Source organism: Poecilia mexicana, unplaced genomic scaffold (assembly GCF_051168715.1).
Source record: "Poecilia mexicana isolate PSO_F unplaced genomic scaffold, ASM5116871v1 scaffold_20, whole genome shotgun sequence".
In the NCBI taxonomy this organism is placed as follows: domain Eukaryota; kingdom Metazoa; phylum Chordata; class Actinopteri; order Cyprinodontiformes; family Poeciliidae; genus Poecilia; species Poecilia mexicana.
Genome location: NW_028263389.1, coordinates 11,940,864 through 11,963,267, shown reverse-complemented (window position 1 = coordinate 11,963,267; position 22,404 = coordinate 11,940,864). Strand labels below are relative to the sequence as shown.

General features: G+C 41.3%; 2 protein-coding genes and 1 long non-coding RNA gene across 7 annotated transcripts in view; 2 read left to right on the top strand and 1 right to left on the bottom strand.

Annotated features, from left to right (window-relative positions):
- Positions 1 to 650: 650 nt before the first annotated feature.
- Positions 651 to 20,232, bottom strand: LOC148153387 (uncharacterized). 2 transcript variants are annotated; one of them, XR_015761575.1, is made up of 3 exons: positions 20,096 to 20,232; positions 4,316 to 4,471; positions 651 to 1,052 (listed from the first exon to the last, which is right to left on the bottom strand). It is a non-coding gene; the product is annotated as an uncharacterized LOC148153387 (long non-coding RNA). The 2 variants fall into 2 exon arrangements; XR_015761576.1 differs by lacking the exon at positions 651 to 1,052 and adding an exon at positions 3,738 to 4,052.
- On the top strand, positions 3,914 to 8,615 carry rnf6 (ring finger protein (C3H2C3 type) 6). Its single transcript, XM_014975425.2, has 3 exons — positions 3,914 to 4,055; positions 4,328 to 4,492; positions 5,237 to 8,615. The coding sequence occupies exons 1-3, from the start codon at positions 3,914 to 3,916 to the stop codon at positions 7,075 to 7,077; spliced, it is 2,148 nt and encodes a 715-aa protein (XP_014830911.2). The 3' UTR covers positions 7,078 to 8,615.
- The window catches only part of atp8a2 (ATPase phospholipid transporting 8A2), a 62,388-nt gene continuing 49,286 nt past the window's right edge, over positions 9,303 to 22,404 (top strand). Inside the window, exons 1-2 of one of the 4 annotated variants that reach the window (XM_088001238.1) lie at positions 9,303 to 9,617; positions 20,123 to 20,267. In XM_088001238.1, the coding sequence (XP_087857364.1) occupies positions 9,575 to 9,617; positions 20,123 to 20,267 (188 nt within the window). In that variant the 5' untranslated portion in view covers positions 9,303 to 9,574. The remainder of the gene's footprint in view (positions 9,618 to 20,122; positions 20,268 to 22,404) is intronic. The other 3 variants (XM_088001237.1, XM_088001236.1, XM_014975377.2) reach the window with 3 other exon arrangements.

Sequence of the window (22,404 nt, the reverse complement as noted above, 5' to 3'; positions counted from 1 at the left end):
GTAAAAGAGTTGCATCGAAATACATATTTTGTGAAAATCACAAAATATGTTTACCTTTAAATTAAATTAGAGAATTTCCTATGTAAAACAAACAAAAACATTAAGAAAAGTTATGGCATACTTTGTGCTGGACTTTCACATTAAACATAAAAAGTACCATGAAGATTAGGTACTTGTATACTTGAGGAATATTGTATCTTTAGCATTTAGGAATAAGACATGCTTTTATGATTAAGCAGTGTGTGTTTATGTACACATTATCTACGGCAAGAAGCGACTCTTGCCGTAGAGAAGAGTGGCTTATGTACAGCCACTCTTATAAAAAGTAGTCCTCTGATAATTTGTGCTTATAAAAACACAGCTCAATCAGTTTCTTACAGCTTCTCCATTGATTCTAACAAAATGCTTTTTGTTCAAATAATCATAAACATATTTCTAGCTGTATTAATTTTAACCTGCTATTTATTCTTAGATGGCACACACTGGAGCACGCAGAATCTGTCAATAGTACAGCTTGAATGCGTGTTCCAACAACACAATGGAAAAAAAAAATGTAAAAGGAGCTGGCATCTAAAGTAGGCTCGGCCATGAATGACACATCATTATGCGGTGGAGAAAGAATATGGGAAAATGGACAGAGAAGCTCATACTTTTAAATGCCAAAACCAATTTTTATATTTTCACATTGTTGCATTGTAAATGCACCTCAAGCTATCAACAAAAAATCAAATTAGTTTTATTATTTATTACATATATTGAGTACATCTTGTTTCCAGTAGTCATAGCGCTTATTTGAAATTTTTGGTAATGCTTTTTCCAGTCCTAACAATACATAGCAGTTATAGAGATATGTTTAAAATATTCAGGATATTTCATAGTAATCGATATAAATTCGACATTCAGTGGAAGACTAACATCTTTTTCAACAAAATCACCACTTTGAATATTGGTGGTGGCAGCAACATGCTGTGGGTAGGCTTTTTTCTTCAGTAGAAGCAGGGAAGGTGGTAGAATAGTTCAATTCAGCTACAGAACAGTCCTGTGGAAAAATACTGTCAAAGAAAAGAAAAACAAACAAACATGACAATAACATTTATAGATAGTACCAGACGGTGTATTTTTTCTCCAAAGTATATGTATTGTGATAATAAAAATACAGCTGGGTAATGAAGCATAGATTTCAAGTTCTGGATTTCATTTAATTCAATGTTTTTAAGAAGCATATTGGGGGGGGGAAAAAAACCCTGCTTCATTTGTATTTGGGAGGTTATAGAATAAATATGATCAGCTGACTTTACTAAACACTATTGTGGACAAGCAGCATTTAGCTGTTTTGGACAAATTCTGCAGCACTCTTACTTAAGGAGTTATAATATACGTGAGCTTGGGTCCAATGATCTTTCAAGCTATTGGAAGCTCATTGGAGGAATAAATTGTATTTTGAATGAATAAGAAATTATAGCAAAATCAAACAAATTTCCTCTATGAATGTATTTTTGATTTCACATATTCATTTTACCAGGCTATAAATTATGTTTTTCATGCCCTTTGCTACTAAAGATTTAACACATATATTTTACAACTAGGCTCCTTTCTTTCAGACTGTTAAATCATACTTTTTCGATTTAGTACAAGTATATTCCACGCGAGTCTGGCTGATTTCAAAGAAAAATCTGTAAAGTAGCTTATTAGGTCAACATTAAATAGTGTTTTTTTAATCTCTTAAAGATCCAATTAAATTTTTGATCTCATTATGTCGATGGAAAAAAATATTACAAGCAAATTTTGTATTATTTTCTCGCTTATTAGGAAACAAAAAGTGTGTTACGTTTCATAGGAACTAGCGAACGACTGACGTTGTTTTTCCCCGGATAGCATTAGAATTTGGACCACTGGTCCCATCTTGGTTTGAGAGAGGAGAGAGCTGAGAGAACCGTCCATATTACAGCTGCTTTGTCAGGTACTTTAATCGCTTAATTATCGCCGTCACCAGTTGCTGATGTATGATCTAAGCAAGTGCCAGGCTTCATATATGTTATCTGTTTCATAAAATTGTTTGTCATGAGCGTAATGTTGAGCTTTTGTGGCAGTTTGCTGTGGTGTCGACTGATTGCTACTCACTGGCTATGCTAATACGCTAGGGCTCAGTTAACACCGAGGCGTTGCGCATTTAAATGACTCTTTACCGGCTTGAAACATCTACAAAGGTAACTATTGCGTTTCGTCTGTAGCAGAATTTCATCACCAAGTGCAAACATGTTATTTAGTCTGAGTCAAAAGTGCTGAGGGGATTCTTTGTCTTTCCTTTGCTGCTCTGCGTTTACATGGAGGAAAACTCCGTTTAGCCTCCAATGATCCGCCTTTGCAGAGCACTGATTGGATGCCTGGGGTGTCACTCATGGAAACTGGGATAGTGATTGGTTGTTGGCTGTAACGACAACGCCAGTCTTTCTGCTGTATTAGCTGCTGTCTTCTTGGGTTTTCGGCAGATTTTACTGTAATCACAATAAGTTTTCCCCTTTGAGAGATACGTCGTTATTATATTTGTTAATAAATCCATCCTCGATCCACTTGTCAGATTAGGATAGCTTTACTGCCCTTACCTTCAGGGTGTTGGCACGGACGTCCGAGCCTTACCCATCACATAATCCTAACCTTTTAATGCCGTATCGATGGTGTGGACTTCGTTGATTGCCTTTAGTAGAGCCTTGAAAGAGTGTTTCGGCTAAACATTTGGGTTGCTTTACACCTAATCTAATTGATTGCATCACTTCTTCAGCAGGTTATAAAGTCCTACAGAATCCTGTTAATCACCCATTTATTCAAATCAGGTGTGTGAACGCAGGGAAACACCTAAGGCTTGCAGCACAGCAGGATATGAGAAAGGTTGAGAAACATTGCTTTATACCAATGTAAATGCATATTTACTTGAACATGATGTTTGTTTATTTGACCACAGTAGATTGAAACAGCTTTTGGATTTGTATCCCTGTACATCACTCTGGAATATCACACCATTTGAAAATAAGGGAAGTCTGATATCACTGACCAGAGCAATTTCTGTTTTTGGTAGAAGAGTGTATCTCAACATGGCATGTGTAATTGAAGGGTTTGTGTTGAAAACGTAACACAGCTTTTCAACTGTGCTAGGTTTCTCTCCATTACTACCAGTTGGTGAGAGGGTGCTCCCACCAACAGTTTCAGGTGCTCAACAGTTTCAGTTGAGAGAGAAATGGATTTATAAACTGATAAAGTAAACCTTCCTCTATTGGACCAGACAGTTTATGAAATGATGCCCAGACTGTTATATGTTGGTTGGCATCATTATTTAGGAATGTTTCTCAAACTATGATGCCAGGCCTCTATTCTACAATGAGGTATTCAATTTGAATACCTCAATATATTTCAATGTTGCCAAAAAAAAAAGAAAGAAATGCCACTGAAATGGGTAAGGGAGCAGCATCTTAGTTCCAACAAGACCAACATGAAAAATATTATGGAGTGCCAAACCAAATTTTAAACGTGCTGCTTCCAAGGCAACACCATGAAACACAGAAGTGGAGGCATGTAGTACCTTGGGCTGGAATACCTGCTCACAGGTGCGAGATGTTTGTCCATTCCATACAACAGAGACATGAAGCAGTTCTCAGAGTGGTTGTACAACTAAATATTATGATTAATGATCTTTTGACTCGCACAATAAATGAGAATATGCAGGCTTTTCTGCAAAGTAATGGTACATTTTAAACGTTTTATTTTCATAGTTTGCTTTCTGAGTAGAGTATACATGTTCCTAATGTACTTGCAACACACTATTATTTTGAAGAGAACTGTTTGTCCATTTGTATAATGCTGTGATTCCATGTGTGAATGAGAGTCAAACCCATCTGCCCTTGCAGCATTTTTGGTGGTGATGGACCCTCCTGGTGGGGGAAGTGAACGGCGGAGGCAGGCTGAGCGTCTTCGACGGGAGGAGGCGTACTACAACTTTATTAATGAACTGAGTGAAGAAGAGTACCGCCTGATGAGAGATGGTAATCTGCTGGGCACTCCTGGTAGGATACACTTTGATTAACTCTTAATGGACTAAGTATGTTTATTCTAACCCCCAACCCTTTACCCAAGTGGTCAAGAGGTTTTTGGTTCTCAAAATGTTAAATCTTGGCTAAAGGTGTTGAATGTACGAATAATTTAGCAAATAAAGACCCAAAATGAAATCAAGTAGAATTGCTTGAGAATTTTTGACACTTGTGGCATTCCGACATATTAGATTCTGTACAATTTATGCTGTAATAGCCTTCATGTTCATACCTACCATTTTTTATAGGGGAGGTGACTGCAGAGGAGCTCCGTCAGCGCCTGGATGGAGCCAAAGAGCGGGTGTCATCTCAACCCCACGCTGAGCAGCGATCGCAGACTGCTGATTCTGGAGAACAGCAGAGCAGTAGCAGCGCAGGAGAGGAGAGAGGGGCTGGAGGAAGAGGAGGGGCAGGTAAGAAGTGGGGAAGGGATTCTATCAAGCCAAAATTTGGCTTGTGCACAATAGAATATTTGTTGCGGTTGTAACTTTGGCAAGTTAATTCCACATTTTTGGCAAGTCAATTCCACATTTTTGGCAAGTTAATTCCACATTTTTCGAGGCAGTTGATTGGATCTTATTTAACTTTCCCACGATCTTAGTGCGACGCTCAGGGAGCGGTGGAGTGGGGGGTTTCCACTCTCAGACTGTCAGTTCTTTAAACCACACAAAAAAAAACTGTCGTAACGGCGTACGCGGGGTCAGTGTGACCCTGCCGATCTACGAACAGTAAGAAATTCATGGGGTCTTGAAGACCCCATGAGTTATCTAGACCCCATGAGTCTAGATGGGGTCTAGACTCATGGGGTCTTGACCCCATCTGCACAAGGGTTAAGAGCATCAATGTATAGGGGCTTAAATCGAAAAATGGGTCATACTTTTCAGGGCTTTTCTTTATTTTGTATTTTTTTCAGAATGATGTTGGTTTGCCACATAAAATCCCAATAAAAGATGTCGAATGCTAGGCTGCATTGTGTGGCTTTAAAGAAATAGACCCAGAACATTATAGCTCAGATTAAATCAGAAAAATACAGTTTATTCATTCACCTGACATCATAAGTAATTGTTTTATGTGTATATACTGTTATTGACACAGCATCTTCTTTAGTGTGTTGCATATTAACTTACTAAGTCTGGCTTTCATTATTTTACTTATAGGGACTACAGAAGCTGGAGCAGATTCTTCTAATGGAGATTCGTTACTGGAGTGGCTGAACACGTTCAGGCGCACCGGTAACGCGACTCGAAGCGGCCAGAGTGGGAACCAGACATGGAGGGCTGTCAGCCGGACCAATCCCAACAGCGGGGAGTTTCGTTTCAGCCTTGAGATCAACATCAACCACGATCAGCCCGAGCCGGGAGAGCATATTGAAACTGTGAACTCTGTGGATGCCCCAGAACTCCCGGTGACTCCTCTCAACACCTCCGCCCGCACCGCTTCCCCCCTCTCCAGCTCTCGGCCTTCAGCCACTCCGAGGCCTGCGCCTTACCCCTCCCCACGCCCGGCCATAAGAAGGATCGAGACCCGGCGCACACGCAGCAGTACCACCGCTCTGTCTGTGAGCTCCGCCACGCTTCCTCCTGCAGAGATAGTCCCAGTCACCAACCAGAGGCGGGCTTCTACTTTGCACTCATCAGCACCTTCTCCTACTGTCCCTAGCCCTCCCGTTGATCAAAGCGCACCATCGCAGCATCATGTCCTGAATGTAGAGGCAGAGCACAGGCGTAATGAAGTGCCTGCTGCTCTAGACTGTCCTCGGGTGTCGCCACAGGGCGACTCACAACCCCAAGCTGCGGGACATGAATCACGCAGCAGCAGGACTCGATCACGTGGCCGAGCGCGCAGAGCTGCGGCAGGGGGCGGAGTTGCTTCTCGCGCATCGAGGAGAAGTCGATCCCCTTTGAACAGAACGCCTAGTGTCAGCACCCTCCCACCAACTGGTAGCAGCCCAAATGGGTCTATGATCCAAACCGGTGAGCCGAGCGGTGTCACGACCTCTGTATCCATGGAGACCGGGGGAATTGTGTCCGAACCCGACGCTGTGCTGGAGTCCGCCGTGGAAACGGTAGAGCGTGCAAGCGAGTTGCCCGCAGCGGGCGCAGGAAGCTCGGCAGTCAGACGCCATCCAACAATCATGCTGGACTTGCAGGTGAGGAGGATCCGGCCCGGCGAGAACAGGGACCGGGACAGCATCGCCAGCAGAACTCGATCCCGCGCACGGGTCGCCGAGAACACGGTCACGTTCGAAAGCGACAGCGGCGGGTTCCGACGCACCATCTCCCGCTCGGAGCGAGCCGGGATCCGCACCTACGTCAGCACCATCCGGATTCCGTTGAGGCGCATCAGCGAGACTGGCCTCGGAGAACCCAACTCCACCGCCCTGCGCTCCATCTTGCGTCAGATTATGACTGGATTTGGGGAACTCAGCTCGCTGATGGAGACGGAGGCGAGTTCGGAAAGCGTCGCGCCCAGCCATGCTGACGTTGGCGCCACAAATAGCAGCAGCAGTCGTTTACATTTAAATGAGAATGAGCCTGGCCAGGTTGGGACAGATGAGGTCGTTCCGGGGCTGGAGGGCCAGGTGAGGAGCGAGGATGAGCAGATTGGGCAGGCCAGATTCGGAGGCGGAGTAGTTAGCTCCGTAGACGGACGGGCAAACAGCCGAGACACCAACAACTTGGTTGAAAACGGCACCCTGCCCATCCTGAGGTTGGCACACTTCTTTTTACTCAACGACGACGAAGACGACGAGCATCCCCGAGGCCTGACCAAAGAGCAGATCGACAATCTATCCACGCGTACATACGGTCAGGCCAGCCTCGAAGGCGAGATGGGTCGCGCCTGCAGCGTGTGCATCAACGAATACACTCAAGGCAACAAGCTGAGGCGCTTGCCCTGCTCCCATGAGTTCCACGTTCACTGCATCGACCGCTGGCTCTCCGAAAACAACACCTGCCCCATCTGCAGGCAGCCAATCCTCGCAGCGCATCACGACTGACCCCACCCTCTGCTGCTTACGGCTGGCTGAGACTGAGCAAACCCAAGTGGGCTTAGCGTGTACATATCGCTTTCACCGCTTAGTTTCTTTGAAGACATCCGTTGAGTTTAAAAAAAAAGGTGGAACCAAAAGTGTGCAAAACAGGAAAGAAACTATAAATCCAGAGAATTAAAAAAAGAAACTTTATTTTTTTAGATGCTACGTTTTGAGCAAGTCATTTAGCTCCTCCTGTGACCTTAGTTGCTACTTGTTTCATCGGGCTTCAGAAGTCTGTCAGTACACGGCTTTTATGCTTTAGGAGCTCCTGTAGCGACTGTTGAATAGTCTGACTCTAACACTTTTATGTCTGACATGCGTGACCTTCTTTTTTCCTTTTTTTTAGTTTTTTTTTTATAACTGACCATACAACACACTTGTAGGTTTGGTTTAATCAGTATGAGCTGTAAATAGGGCTGCACTGCTTATCAGGTTCTTGAAGAGATACAAGGCTAACATCCCAACTGCTCAGAATGGAAGAAGGACATTTGTTTTTGTTTTATTGTTGTTTTTGTTTTCTATTTTAAAGCCTAAAGAGTCCATTTTAAAGTTTCTTAAAATATGTGAAATTTGAGAGGGTTAAACAAGTTTTGTATTCACTTAGGAAATACATTCATTCTGTGCTCGTATTAATTTAAGCCTTACAGTTAAAATGCAATACAGAGATCCAGCAGTCATCCATTAAAAGCAGTCACTTTGAATTAAAACCGTTTAAAGATTTGTCGCCACAGTTCCAGTAAAACAGGCTCTTTTGATAATCAGGGATTCGGACTGGTCCGCATACGTTGTGCAATATTGAGAGAGGAAAATATTGACTTGTTGGACATTAACTTTGTTGTCTCTGGTTGTCTTTTCCACTCCAAGACAAACTCTTCAATCAGTGTCTTCATTGTTTCTGTTGCCAGTCCACATACAGAGAACAGACTGGGAAGATGTGGAAATAAGATTATTCTGCAGTGTGTACAGTTTGTCCAGCTAACTCAAAATTCCTCATATAGCATCTGACTTGGTGTGTAACCTGATGTATTTTTTTAATCTATTTTTTTTTCCCCATTACATGCACAGAATAGCCTTTTTGTGTAAAAGAAATGGATTAAGAGCTAACCCACCCAGTACATTTGTTTCTGTCACTTTATACATAACAGCTGCAGTACACACCAGTTAACTGCATCTCTGCAGTTTCTGTGTCCCTAACTAAACTGCAGGATTGTTGCAGTACCGTGTGTAGGAATGTGTGGAAGAGTGTATGGTTTGTTTGCCTGTGTGTTTGTGTGTATAAAAAAAGGCCTGGTGTCTGTTTGAAGCTGGTTCTATAAGAACTCTTCTATTCAATGTGTGGCCACGTAGTAGGGTTGGTCTGGGCAAAGGGTTCAGAAGTGAATATTTATTCTGTTCCTATTTAATATGATGGAAAAATCAGCCTTTGGAATATGAACTGATATATTTTGCTTTGTCATGAGAGTAAATAAAATGGCTATGATGAATATAGTATGAAAAAGAAATCAGACACTGGTTGTCTTCTCTCCTTCAAAATGCTTTGTTGGGGTACTCGCACAAGTATTGGTACCCCTTGAACTTATTTTCACTTTGCAACTGAAAACGTAATTGTGTTTTTGTGATAGACCAACACACAGTAGTGTCTTAATTGTTCAATTATTCTTTTTTTCTTTAGAAATAAAAATCCAAGAAGTGTATTTGTATTTAGGCCCCTGATTCTGTTGGTAAAGGCTTAATGAGAAACATTAAGCCTTTAAATATGTGCTGAAGTTGGAGTAGGAGCTTCTTAAAGAGACAGAGACCCAATTTCAAAGCATCAAAATGCAAAGTAATTTTTTAAGTCGGTTAAGAATTTTTTTTATAACAACTGAAGGTAACAGTTACTTGATTGTGCTATAAAATGACACCCATCCTTTTAAGACATATATGCTTTGATTAAACCGTTCTATTGTAGCTCTGACTGCATGTTGAGGGTGATTGTCTCTTGGAAGGTGAGCCTCCAGGCCAGTCTCAAGTGTCTGTTCAGTTCAATTAGAAAATAAATTATAATCTTAAAGGAAAATGAAATATAAATCAAAATATCCTAGCTTCTTCAAAGAGCGGTTGAAGATGCTGATTGCTGTGTGCAGAAAGGATCTTTTTAGATCAACTCAAACAGGAACCTTATTAGTTTTGTGATTTATTTTGAAAGAATCCACCGGATGCGGCGCGACATTACATATGTGAAATGAACGCTGTTCGGATCTGCCCCCTTCATCGTAGCCTCCGCGGTTCAGCAGCAGCAGCGAAGCGATGATCGCCCAGCAGCTCCAGCAGCAGGAGGATCAGCGGCAGGTGAGGCGGACTCTGCCCGGTCCCGGAGCGGCTCCTCTCGGCTCTGTCGGTGAGCCGTGAGCATGTTACCGCTCCGGCCTCCTCCTCGTCCTGGTCCCTGCCACACCGATTGTCATTCTCCCACAGCAAGATGTATTTCAACCGGAGAGGCAAGAAGATCCACAGCGAGGGAGGTGAGTTAAATAACCCAGTTCACCTATTTTAAATGGCTGACCAATCAGGGTTCATCCCGCCGCTCACACTGCGACCTGTCATTGTAAAGTGCTTATCTCATTAGATTCGGCCTGTCACTGCCGGGCATTCAGCGGCCTGTCCCGTCCTGTTTGGACTCGGGTGGTTTTGGTATGTGCCTGGCATAATAACTCCGGACTGCGGCATGCACATGGGGGTGACTTGCAGTATCCCCAAATCCCTGTTATTAATTTTTTTGCCTCCGGATGGGAATTCAAGGGCAATTAGTCTGCAGGTGATGGATTTATTGTGTAACCCTGATATTTTTCATCAAGGGAATCACTAATGATGCTATGACACCGTCCAAAACTTTGGGATAAAAATATCTAGAGTGGTAACCTCATCGCTCATTCAGGTACTGAATTAACTGATTCATGACATAATTACGGTATTACATAAATCTGTAGCATTGGATTATTGCATTCCACCCACTTGGATGCATGAATGGACTCTTATTTTTAGAGCGCCTCATAGTAAAATATCTGTACATCGCCTGGGCCAGACAGTCCAGGCCAAGCACCTGCAGCACCAATCCAATAAAACCCGATTTAAAAACCACGTGACCGTCCGAGGAGCGCACCGAGCTGCCCCGGCAGGCCATCATCTACAGGTGCATCCCAATAAATTACCATCTGATCGAAAAGTTAATTTATTTCTCTTGTCAAATAAAAAAAATGCATTTTAAGAATATTAATGTTAATGAAACCCCCCAAAATTCAGTTTACAGTATGTGAAAATTACATAAGGCCAGTACATTTGTAACGCATGTATGCTTTTTTGCCTTTCACAATAATTAGAGAAAAAAAAAAAACAAGAGGAAGGTTTAAGTAACAAAAGCTAATTGCTGAAAGGGCTGACTGTTTACAAAGTGTAGTAGAAAAGCATATTTATGGAAAGTTTAGTGGAAGGAAAAAGTGTGTTGGAAAAACACAAGCAACGGGGAATAATCACTGCTTTGAGAGTACTGTGAAGTAACTGCCATTCAAGAATTTGTGGGAGATTTACAAGGTGTGTTCTGCGGCTGGAGTCAACACACACACAGGCATACGGAGGACATGGGGAGCAGCTGTGGGTTTGATTCCAACTTCCTTCACTTAAGTTGCCTCATGATCTGTGTGTGTGAGTATGCGGATGTTGTGTTTGTGTGTGACTGGGCCAATATGACTCAGTGTAAAATAGCTATAAGTGGTATTTATGATGAAAAAAAGCTCAATATAAGTACAGTACACCTATTTTCAAATATTTCTGTATCAGACAACAAAAACCATTATTGTGCTTTGCTACTGGAAAGTATTATCTGAATATGATATTGGTGGACTGTATGTCGCCTGAATCTGATTTACATTGGTTTTCTAGAGCTGGCCAAAGCCTTCACTTGTAGTCTCCCAAACCATCAGGACAGCCCCAAAGGAATCTTCATTTTATATTTATACATTAAATTTAAAAAAAAATGTAATGCAGTTTTGTTTACATAGTCACAACTTTATGCTACCAGTTTAATCTTTTTTTTTGTTTGTCACTTTTATTTCAACCAATGTGGTTGACAAAAGTTATCTCAATGAATAATTAATAGTTAATAGTTGTCTGTGTTTGCCTTTAGGCTGAAAAACAGATAAATTTGCTTTTTTCTTTATCCCCTAAAAATATCTGTATTAAAATACTGGCAACTGGGCAGATTGAACTGTTTTGTTGCTGAAAATGTTCTATGCAAAAAATAAACTTGACTTAATGGGCTTAACAAGAAGAGGGCCTCCTCCTGTTAAAACTCTACAAAAGGCACAAACTTGGGCCAGCTCTGTTCACTTTGAATAAGGTCTATTAGCTTAAAATATGTAGTTATTTTTTTATTACTTAAAGTAATTCTGCTTTGGACTTCAGAGTTTAGAACTTAAGGACTGAGTACATTGGATATAATTCACCTTGATCTCAATCTTGTTCTTTGGAAGAATTGAAATTTTTGCTGACATTAACAGTTTTCTGCATTTTGTCTTCTGGGGTTTAAAACAGGTCTGGTTACCTTTAAAATGTAATCTATTAACAACAAAACACTTGATTTTGTAATAAAAATCACATTTGTAAACAATTCTAATGCTCTTGGGAGCCCCCTGCTGGTTTGGGAGTCCTAAACAGGTGCTTCCTTTACTACAGCCTTGCCAGTTTTGGTTAAATGATCAGTTTAAGCTCCAATAGGATCATGCCAAGAAACAATCAGGTTAATTTACATAAATGTCCTTTTAAAGATCTGCTGCTTTTTTACCCATAAATATATTATCTTTTTCCTCAAGAAAAGCTGGAGATGAGAAAGAGGTACTCATATATGAGGCTGCAGCAGATGGTTTTATGTGTGACAAAGGGTTATTTAAATGGATTGATCTACCAAAGAAGAATATTTGTCCCATTTTGGTGTTTTAAAAAGCACATAGTGTCAGGGGTCTTTGTTTTTACGAGTGGCTGTATTGTTCCTGAAGCCTCCAGAAATAAAAAGCAGGGCAGATTGTGAGTGTGTAATCTGGGCCATGAGGACTTTAGGCGGAAGTTTTCTGGATCTTCTGAGTCTTAAAAGGTACATTTTTATAAACTTATTATTGCCCTATGACTAATGTGAAACCAGATTTTTTTGTTTAAAAAACACACTTCCTAATACATCTTTATTTTAAAATGAATGTTGTAGGTCTAACACAAGATTAATGTTTCTACTATACATAATATAAATCCTATCTCCTCAAATAATATTTTAGTTAAACCTACTTTAAAAGTAATTTATGTTTATACATTTGCAGACATAATTTACTTTACTGCCATGCAGGTATAGCATAGAGTAATCACGTTTTAGGACATCAATGCAACATGTGAGAAGCACTCCAGCACAGTATGCTCTTCACGTTGCCTTTACTTTAATCTCTTGGAACCTGATCTCTTGGTAATTTGCTCCAATTAGTGAGCTGCTACAGGCGATGACGTCCACTGTCAGCCTGTCATATTTGCTCACAATATTCACAAACAGATCGTATTACTTTTAAAGTTTATAGATATCTAAAATAGGTCCTAAGAAAATACAACTGATAAAATTGTTCCTGCTTGATAAATTTGAATGTGTATAGCTGTAAAATGGGATGCCGTTTGTAGTTACACCTTAAAAATAATTAGCAGCATTAATTTGGTTTATTTAGCTATTTTTAAGAGCGGATAGAATTCCTGCTTGTTCACTCTTAAAACAAAATTATTTATATAACAATTATTCAATATATTCTTTGTGTATTATCTATTTATAGCCGCTCTAAAGTAACTAAAAAGTGAATAGATTATGAACCGGAAGTGTTCGGACTAGACCGCAGTGGCGGATGTTTATGAAGAAACTGTAGTTCCATAAGTAAAGGTCTGCATGGCAATTAAAACGCCACATTCTATGTTTTTAACTGACACGGTGGAAATGTCGAAAGGAAAAAGAATCGATGACAAAGAAAACGTAACTAAGGTGACAAATGCAACCACTGAACAATGGGGTAATAGAGGCGAGCAAACCCAACTTTTCTTTTGATATTCCACTTCCGCTTAACGGCACGCTAATTTGCATATCAGCTAAATATTTAGCTTGGATCTAAATATTTTGTTACGAGCTAAATATTTAGGTAGCAACCAAAATAGCTAGCAAGCTAAATATTTAGTCCGAAAATTAAATGTTAATTATTTTGGAATTAAATGTTTAGTTAGAAAGCTAAAAATGTTAGCTTTAACTTGAATATTTATTTGGGAACTAAATATTTAGTTTGCAAACTAAAATTTAGCTCCAAATTAATTATTTAGCTTGGAACTCTGACATTTATAAGTGTATGAATAACATGGTCAAAATATGACTGAATAATGAACACATTTTTTTTTCTTTTTTTAATGATGGGGCTAAATAAAGCAAATTATTGCTGTGAATGTTTTGCTGTGTAACTTTACAAACGGTGCCCCATACAAAGGGCCCCATTTTGTACCTCTGTTTGTGTATGCGAGTCGTGCATATCGGCGAAACCGGCATCTGTTTTGGAAAGATAATGACTGGTCGTCATGGCTGCCTTGATGGCTGTAGATCCCGTTTGGGAGATACAGCGGAAGTAGAAACTAAAATGAGGTGTTTCTACTGGTAGGCCACAAGGGGGCACTCGTGCACAGGCCAGAAGAAATTTATCTGAGCAACTTCCACTTGAAGACATGGAACCTCATGTCATTGTAAATTTGAAATGCAGACTCTGTTTTCAGAAACGCTGTGCGCGTGTAATGACTTGTTGTCCTGTGTGTGTTGTTTTCTTCTCCTGCGGCCTCTTATGGCGCCCACAGAGCAGTTAGTGTTGACCACCATTAGGCAGGAGGCTTCTGAACTTCAGGACCAAGACCAGGGCGCCAACGCTACCATGCGTGCTTGCCTCGCAGACAGGTTTGACAAAAGTGAGTTTACTAAAAAACAACCTGGATGATGAGAAACCCAAGTTGCATGTGCAGCTAGGGGCAGGTGTTTCCCCAGCCTCTGACCCTGATGAGCTACAAATGGGATTTTTAAAAAATACTTTATTTTTGATCTGCTGCGGAGTTCGTCTGGTGACATTGGAGTGAAAAAAAGCAGCCACATGAAGTGTCTCTTGCTAAGAATTATTCCATGCCTAACTGCAAGTGTTTGAAGAAGTGATTATAATTCATTCCCAGATTGAAATGAAATGAGATCATGTTTGTTCATTATTGTAGTTTTTGATGATAATTAATAATAATTCATGATAATAATTAATGTTATTATAAAGTTTTCCCACAAATTAAACAAAGTGTTCCCAGAAGTTAAGTTGTGCCCATGAATGAAGCAAGAAGTTACTAAACCCTGCCCAGGAGTTTTGAAAATGTGCCCACAAGTTAAGTCATGGCCACAAGCCGTTAAGTCATGGTCAAAACTTTTTTTTTTCTTCTCCCACTCCACCTGACGGGCTCTGTAATTTGCAGCTGGAAAGTAAAGCAACATTGCTCTGGATCTTGAGTAACTGTAGCTCCTTGGGGCCTGAAGTGATAAAAAGTTGAATGCTGCACAGCACTTCACTCTCTCACTGCATGAGCTTGTAGCCAGTAGAAAGCACTTCGAACATTAGTGGAGAAAATGGATAAATGGAGGTAAAATAAAAATGTTAGCACATGCATGCTGTAGAAATCAGTACATGCATGCATTACCGCGGCATGCATGAATAGAAGGAAGTACATAAAAAGTGCTGCCTGCATGTGGTGCAGAGAAGCGCAGAGGAGTAGATGCATGATGGGCTATTTTATATCCTCTTGCATAAAAACGTGCACTCTCTCGTCTCTGTGTGAAAATACATCTGTGCGGTGGAAGTGGTTGTCTGACGGTGCGTAGACACGCAGAGTGGCAAAAGTACTCAGCCCTGGCAACCTTTTCTCATTTGGTCATTTTACAGCAATAAGCTTCAATTTATTTTATGAATTAGGATAGTGCATAATTGTGAAGCAGAAGGAAAATGTTGTGTGCAATAATGACCAGTTGTCTAATGTAGTGCAGATGTGGCAGTGGCACCATCAGGCCGTGGGGATGGTTTTCATGAGTTGGTGGGCAGCTATTGTGCAAATTAACATGGCCAAAAAAGATAATTCTCCAGAGATTTGGAGCTGTAAACTTCATCAAATGATGACCCCCAAACAGTTGCTTGAGGGGGGCAACTACAAATGCATGCCATTTTTTTCTTTACATTTATTTCTTTCTTAAATAGAAAATGAAAATCCTATATTCCATATTCTTCACAGTTATCAGCTACCTTGTGTTGGTCCATCACATAAAGCTCGTGCTTGTAACATGACAAACGTTAATAAGATCAAGGGGTGTGAATACTTTTGCAAGGCAATCTACCTGGACACGCTGAACTTATGTTGCTGGTGCGTGTCGCACCTGTAGGATTACCAGGTTATGGATTAACAGCAGGTGAAGTTGCAGAGCAGACACAGAAAGGATTATCATGCTCGCTCACTTCATCGCTAAGAGGCTTTCTTCCCTTTGCTTCCTACTTCGGTACGGTGGCAAATGGACCCACGGGGGCCGATGGCAACCATGTTAGCAAGGAGCTGGAAATAGGACTCAAGGCGCCGGGGCCACAATGGGACATAAGGGTCGCCCAGGCAGACGGAGCTCTGTAGGTAATGTTTTCCTGTGCAGAACTGTATGGAGGCATATTGTTGACACTTTGATGGCAGATAGGGGCGTCTTGTTTGATTTAATGCATAAGATTATAACATATTGTGCATTGCGATCACAGAAGAGCACATTACTAGTGGTGAAAAATGCCCAGATGAAATGTTTTTGGTGTTTTCCAAGCTGGCCAAGCTAAACTGAATGTGATATGTTGATTATGTAATGATCGTGACAGGCCTAGAGGATGGGACTTCTTCAGTGTTCAGCCTGAGCAGACTTCAGTGAGGCTTGCCGCTGTCTTTGGATTAAAAACAACTCTCATGTTAACAGACAATGACTCCACAAGACTTTTTTTCCTGCTAAATTTGCCAGTCTTGCTGTGAAATAGGTATGCATGCATCCATGTGGAAGCTAATTCTCTTTGAAGTTTTTTTTTTTTTTCCCAGATAATAAAAACAGGAACTCAGCCAGAATCCTATCCTAAGTGTGGCATGTGTGGTGGCAGAGCTTGAACATCTGGGGATAGTATCAGCAGCCCTGCCATAGCTGTCGTTATGATTAGCAGCTAATGTCTTCCGGCTCATTTCTTCTCTGGACTGCATCATTGGATTAAGTGTTTAACTGTCTGTGAAGTGGCTTTTTTTTTTTGCCATTTAAAGTATAGCTCAGATGTGAGATGGTTTGGTTGTGGCTGTTGGGAGTGATAGCACAAGTGCAGCAGCACCACGGTAGTGCCCTGGATTCAATATGCTGTGCCATACTGGAAAATGTAGATGAATTATGCAGTCTCCGTGCATGCATTATTCAGCGACCCAGGCTGCTTTTTAACGGTGAAATTTTGGCAACAACCCAAGTTAAAGGACACATGAGAACTCTAGAGTTTGTAAAAATTTGAAGTCTTTTTTTTTTCATGTGCTTAAGTTATTTGTCTGCATTTCTGGATTACATTGCAGTCTTTTTGCCTCAATCTGAGGTGCCGTTTGTATGAAACAGACATTAGAAATTGTATAGTACTCAGAAGTTCTTTATTGAGTTATCAAACAAGCTTGTTTCCAAATAATTTAGTTTAAGACTGCTGAACTAAATGGGTAGCTGGCAGGATCTTACTCTCTGGGTATGAGATCAGAGTGTTGAGTGGGGATCAGGCTAGTCTTTCCTGCGCCGGCTGCAGGTTATCAGACCTGAGGTTCCTAATTTGGCTGCCTCAGGTGCGTCGCGTGTAATTGACCTGGGCTGTGCTTTGTTGGAGTTTGCTGCTGACTCATCGGCAGCGCATCAGTGCAGCTACAGAGGCATCTGCGGCCTCCACTCCATCCGCGATGAGTAGTGGGAGCATTGATCTCCACAGAAATGAGCTATAGGCGTGGCGCGGAGAGAGTCTTTATTGATCTTTTCTGGAAAGGTGGAGTCCATCGGGGATAGAAAATGAAGGATAGTGTATTTACAATTTCCAAAGGATTCTTGAAAGACAATGCTGTAACTTGATCACATCAATACGATGGCCTTTTTCTATACTTTTCTCCTCATGTTTACTGTAATCAGTTGAATTGCCTGCTGCCTTGCCGGCTGCCTTAAGAGTTGTTTACAGCACAGTGTGCTGAGGTGTGATTGTGACTCACGTCTCAGTTTGTGTATCTCTCATTAGGTCATGTGAAAAGATATAGGAAAAGGCAGAGAGGCTGTCAATTATCAATTCGCTTTAACAGACTTTGACCCTTGCTCTTTGCCTCATACTGGTTCCCTGTGTGATGGCAGAGAATAAATGCTGCATGTACAACACCCTCTATAGTTATTGGCACACCTGGTAAAGATGTGTTTACCAAAGATTTCTACTTTTAAAAGGTGATCAAAATGTATTAGAATTTTTATTTAATAATCCATTGCTTTTTTCCCCCCCTGGGGTATAAACTTGATGTGACAAAGAGGTTCATTTGTCTTCCATTCATTTCAAAAATACCTTATTTTCTCAAGGAGAAAATAACTCATATCACGTAAGTATCTTTGAAGAGTTGCTACGTATGATGCGTGGTAAGTTAGTTTTGCAGCTTATCTGAAGAGGCTTCTGATTTAAGACTTGCTGTGTGACAGTCTCATGATTGTCATGACACACTAACAGCTCAATTTCTGGACAGCAAAGGTAATATTCCACATTAAGGCTGGACAAGAACCCAAGTCTACAACGCCCCCCTGCAGAGCGAGGAGGATGGAAGGGGAGTTAAAAAATGATTCAAAGCTCACTGAGCTGTAGCAAAAAGGGGGAATGTCAGGCTTGCCAAGCCCTTTTAGAAACCCTTTCTGGCAGTGGAGGGCGTTGTAAGGCTGTAGGTAGAAGTGTTTTAATTCTAAAAATGTCAAGATTATGTGTTTTGTCCATTCAAAGAATTTGCTTGTTGTGCAATTAACATTAATACCTCTAGAACTTTTTCACATTTTGTCGTTTTGCGAACACAAACTGCAATGTGTTTTATTGACATTTAAAGTGACAGGCAAATGCAAAGTACGCAAGGTAGAGTCTGTAATAATCAGTTTTCAGGTTTTGGGAGAAACACTAAAGGATGCTTCTCCCAACATTTCCACCTTACCTAGACTTTATTATTTGACTAGAGCAGCTTCTTCTGCATGTTTGTTGTGTCCCCTTATGACTTACGGCAAACTTTTACAGCTCTTGACTTTTCCCCATGCCGGCCAGCAAAGTGAAGTGCAGAATTCCTTCCTTCCACTTCATAATCATGCACTATTTTTGTTGCTCAATCACAGAAATCCCAATCAAACAAATCAAGTTTAAGGTTTCTAGATGGTGTTCGGTAAAACATGGAAAAAGTCCTAGGTGCATGATTTCCTTTGCAAAACATACTATCGCAGCCAGCTGATTAATCTATACACTTACATCTGTGCCCTTTTCTTTTTTTTTTTTTTTACTATTTCTCTTCATGCCCAGAATATCCTGCTTGAGTGAAATCGAAGGACTTAATCCAGTTTTGGTTATCGATGATGGGACAGACTAATGCATCTCCTGTTGCACTGCAGCGGTGCAGAAATGGCACTTCAGGACTTTGGAAATTCAATAAGCAGAACCCTGCCAGGGCTTATTCTTTTTTGAATTATTCATGCAATTAGCCTGTTGACGGTTTCACTCACAGACTTTCCTACAGACATGATCCTATAACAAACAACAGGAGAATCTGATCCCATGATTATAAATAGACTCTATTTTAAAGATGGGAACAGTTTGAGGAACGGTGTCCTGCAGGAAGTATCAGTGGCATCAAAGTAAAGAGAAAGCGACATGAAGTGATCTCTGATGGATGGTTTCTGACTGCCGCATGTCATTTGATCCCATCTGTGCCCAACCACACAACCTTAAGGCGATGCGAGGCTTCTGGCCCTTTAAAAGCTGAGCCCCGCAGCTCTGAAGGAGCTCCATATGGCTTCCCCGCTTCATTTGTGAACAGCCGGGGCCGTCGTGTTGGAGGGAGGAGCTCGCCTCAAACGCACCAGATAAAGCCCGTACAGCGTCCCAGCGTGGAGGCGCATACTTCGCTATATCTCACCGGCAGCTTCAGGTTCAGCCGAGCCGAAAGAGGAGCGCGGGGAGGCGGGTAAAGCTGAAACGGCTGCCCTCGCCAGTGCACGCTCGCCGTTGTTCCAGCAGCGGAGTGAACTGTAGCTTCCAGACCCGGTTGCTGCTGTCGCCTGCGTCTTCGCAGAAACGCACGGGCTCCCGTGTTTTATGGGAATAAAATCCACGAAGCTGAAGCGCATGCGGGGGTGAATGAGCGGAGATCACGACGCTTCGAGATGACAAAGCCAGGCGGGCGGGGAGGAGAGGAAGAAGAAGAAGGAGCGGGTGGGATCCCCCTCTTCCTCCTCTGTCACTTTTCTGGATTTTCTCTGTCTACATGTGCGCTCAGTGTCCACATGAGCAGCTGATAAAAAGCAGACTAACCCGCAGTGTTTGTTCGCCTTTGTGCATCACTCAGCATATCCATTATTACACGCGGGGGGTCCCCGTGGGCGTTGGGACACGCGCGCGCGCGCGCACGCACATGAAAGACAATTACAGAGGGACGGGAAACGTCACCGAATCGACCCGAACCGCTTCAGCAGACCTCAGCACACAGTAGCCGTCCTCTGGTTGTAATTGGTCGCTGTTGATCTGTAAAAACCACGTCTCCACGTCTATATGTGTGTGTGTGTGTCTCTCCCACCCTTCCCCTGTCTCTGTCTCTCCATCTCCCACTCGGACTCACTCAGCCTCACCTCTCTCCCATCAATCCAACGGCGCAGGACCCTCTGGCTCGTCCGCCGGGTACCGCAAGGCGGATGACGAGATGTCCGGGACCACTTCCCAGGCGGATCCCGTCGACGCCACTGCGCGGACTGTGATCCTCAACCGGACCCAAAGCACCAAGTTCTGCGACAACCACGTGAGGTAGGCTTAAAACTTAACTGCTTTGATGCTTGATTTCTGCTCTGACATGTATTCATTATCAATGTTATTTTAAGTTAGGAAGTTCTTTAAAGACTTCAAAAATCAACATTTGTAACACAAACCCGCATTATAACGGCACTGGAAACGAACAATTGTTTGAATTTAATCAGTAAAACTGATCTGACAGTTTTATTAGGGTTGAAATCTCACAAGTCTACCAGCTAAATGAAAATGGATTACTTTTATAATTTTAGAGATTTAATGTTAGACACTAACGAAGTAGGACAAAATTCTTAATTAGAAGTGAAACCAAATATCTCTTGGAGAATAAAAATCTGAAAAGTGGTGGATGCTTTTGCCTGCAGCTGGTCTGGGTCAATAGTACTTAAATCCACCTTTGACTGCAGTTAAAGATGCATGTGTTTGGGATATATCTCTACAACTTTTGCACATCTGGAGTCATATTTCCACTTTGCAACATTGCTCAAGTTCAAGTGCAAATCAGGATAAGTGCATATGTGAACATCGATTTTCAAGGTTGCCACAGATTCTTAATTGGATGCAAGTCTGAACTTTAGCTCAAACCAGCTTTCTTCCTAAGGAAAATCATTCCCGTTGTATAATCCTGCCACCATCATGTTTTCCTTTGGGGATTCTGTGTTCAAGGTGGTGTACAAATTAAAATGTATTTGGCTGACAAGGATGCCACCTGCTCAGAGGTCAAACTGGGGCATAAAAGTTACAGCCTGAGTTTAAGCTGAAGCTGAGCTATTTGTTTCATGTCTTCCCCGTCTCTGTTTGCCCTTCTTCCTATTAAGAAAAAAGGCTACCAGCCTTGTACAAACTTACAAAATATACTTACTCGACTAAATTGGTTAAATTCTTACAAGTTATAAAAGGAAACGCTCAAAGATGAATTTATTTTTTTGTAGCAAGCAGAAGAAATATTCAAACCAGGATTTCACAGAAATATTGACCTTTTCAAAAAGCACACTTTAAACACAAAATATTGTTATATTGTTAAAATATTCAGGCTGCTGTTGTCTTAAATGACAAGTTTGATTCACGCAAAGAGTTTCAATGTTTTTTGTTTGCTTTAGTGAGCAGTGTGGATGAGCAGCATTTCAAAGACGTGGACTCAGAAGTAATTTCATCTAATTGTACAAACTTCATTTTTTTCTGAGGAACGCACAAGAGATCAGTGGTTGAATCCCAGCTGCAAGGGCTTTTAAGCCTTGTGTTTGAGACAGCTAATGACTCTACATGATCCACAAACCATGATGGATTCCAACATGAATGTTGAAAATGCTTTAAGCTCGCCTCAAAGATGATGCACAGAGCAGAGGACTTAATTTTTTTTGGGCTTGTGCATAACTGAATCAGGTGCTATTATTTAAATATTTCCTCATTTGCCGCACATTTTGCTCTTGACATTAGCACCGCAACATGTTTACTTCTTGGATCTCAAATATGATAACTTCTCTTACAACTTGAAAGTCCATTGAAAATGCCATCTTTGCATTAAATTGTCATTATTTACAAAATCATGCAAAGTTGGCACTTTTAATGGACTTTTAGTGGAACTTTTAGAGCAACTTTGCATTAAAAGTGTCATTATTTACCCAATGACACTTCATGACAGCTGTCATAAACATTCATAAACATTCATAAACATTCATAAAGACTTCTTTATGTTCATGACAGGTGTTATGTCATGTTTATGACAGTGTCATGTCAGTCTTATGCACACCCCTTCAAATAAAGTGTTACCAGTCATTTTAATTGCCAATATCTAATACAATCCCAAATTCATTTTTATAGTGTATGTGTTAATTCTTTAACCTTTTGGCGTTTGTTTGGCTAAAAGATGGTTCAGCAGAGCTGATGTTTGCTTATCAGGTTTTAAATCCACACCGAGCGGAGTTGAAGGACGGCCTCTGACAGTCACCGTGTTTCACCCGTGTGTCACATAGACTTTGAACCTTGGATATATGGTTGTTTTGCGCCTCCTAAAACGTATTCTTCTTGCTTAAATAGTGATCATTCCTTGAGTTTCTACAAATTCTCACAAATTTTCACCTGAAGATCTCTCTCTCCTGTTAGTGATTATTTGCCGTCTTCCTAAAAGGGTGAGGCT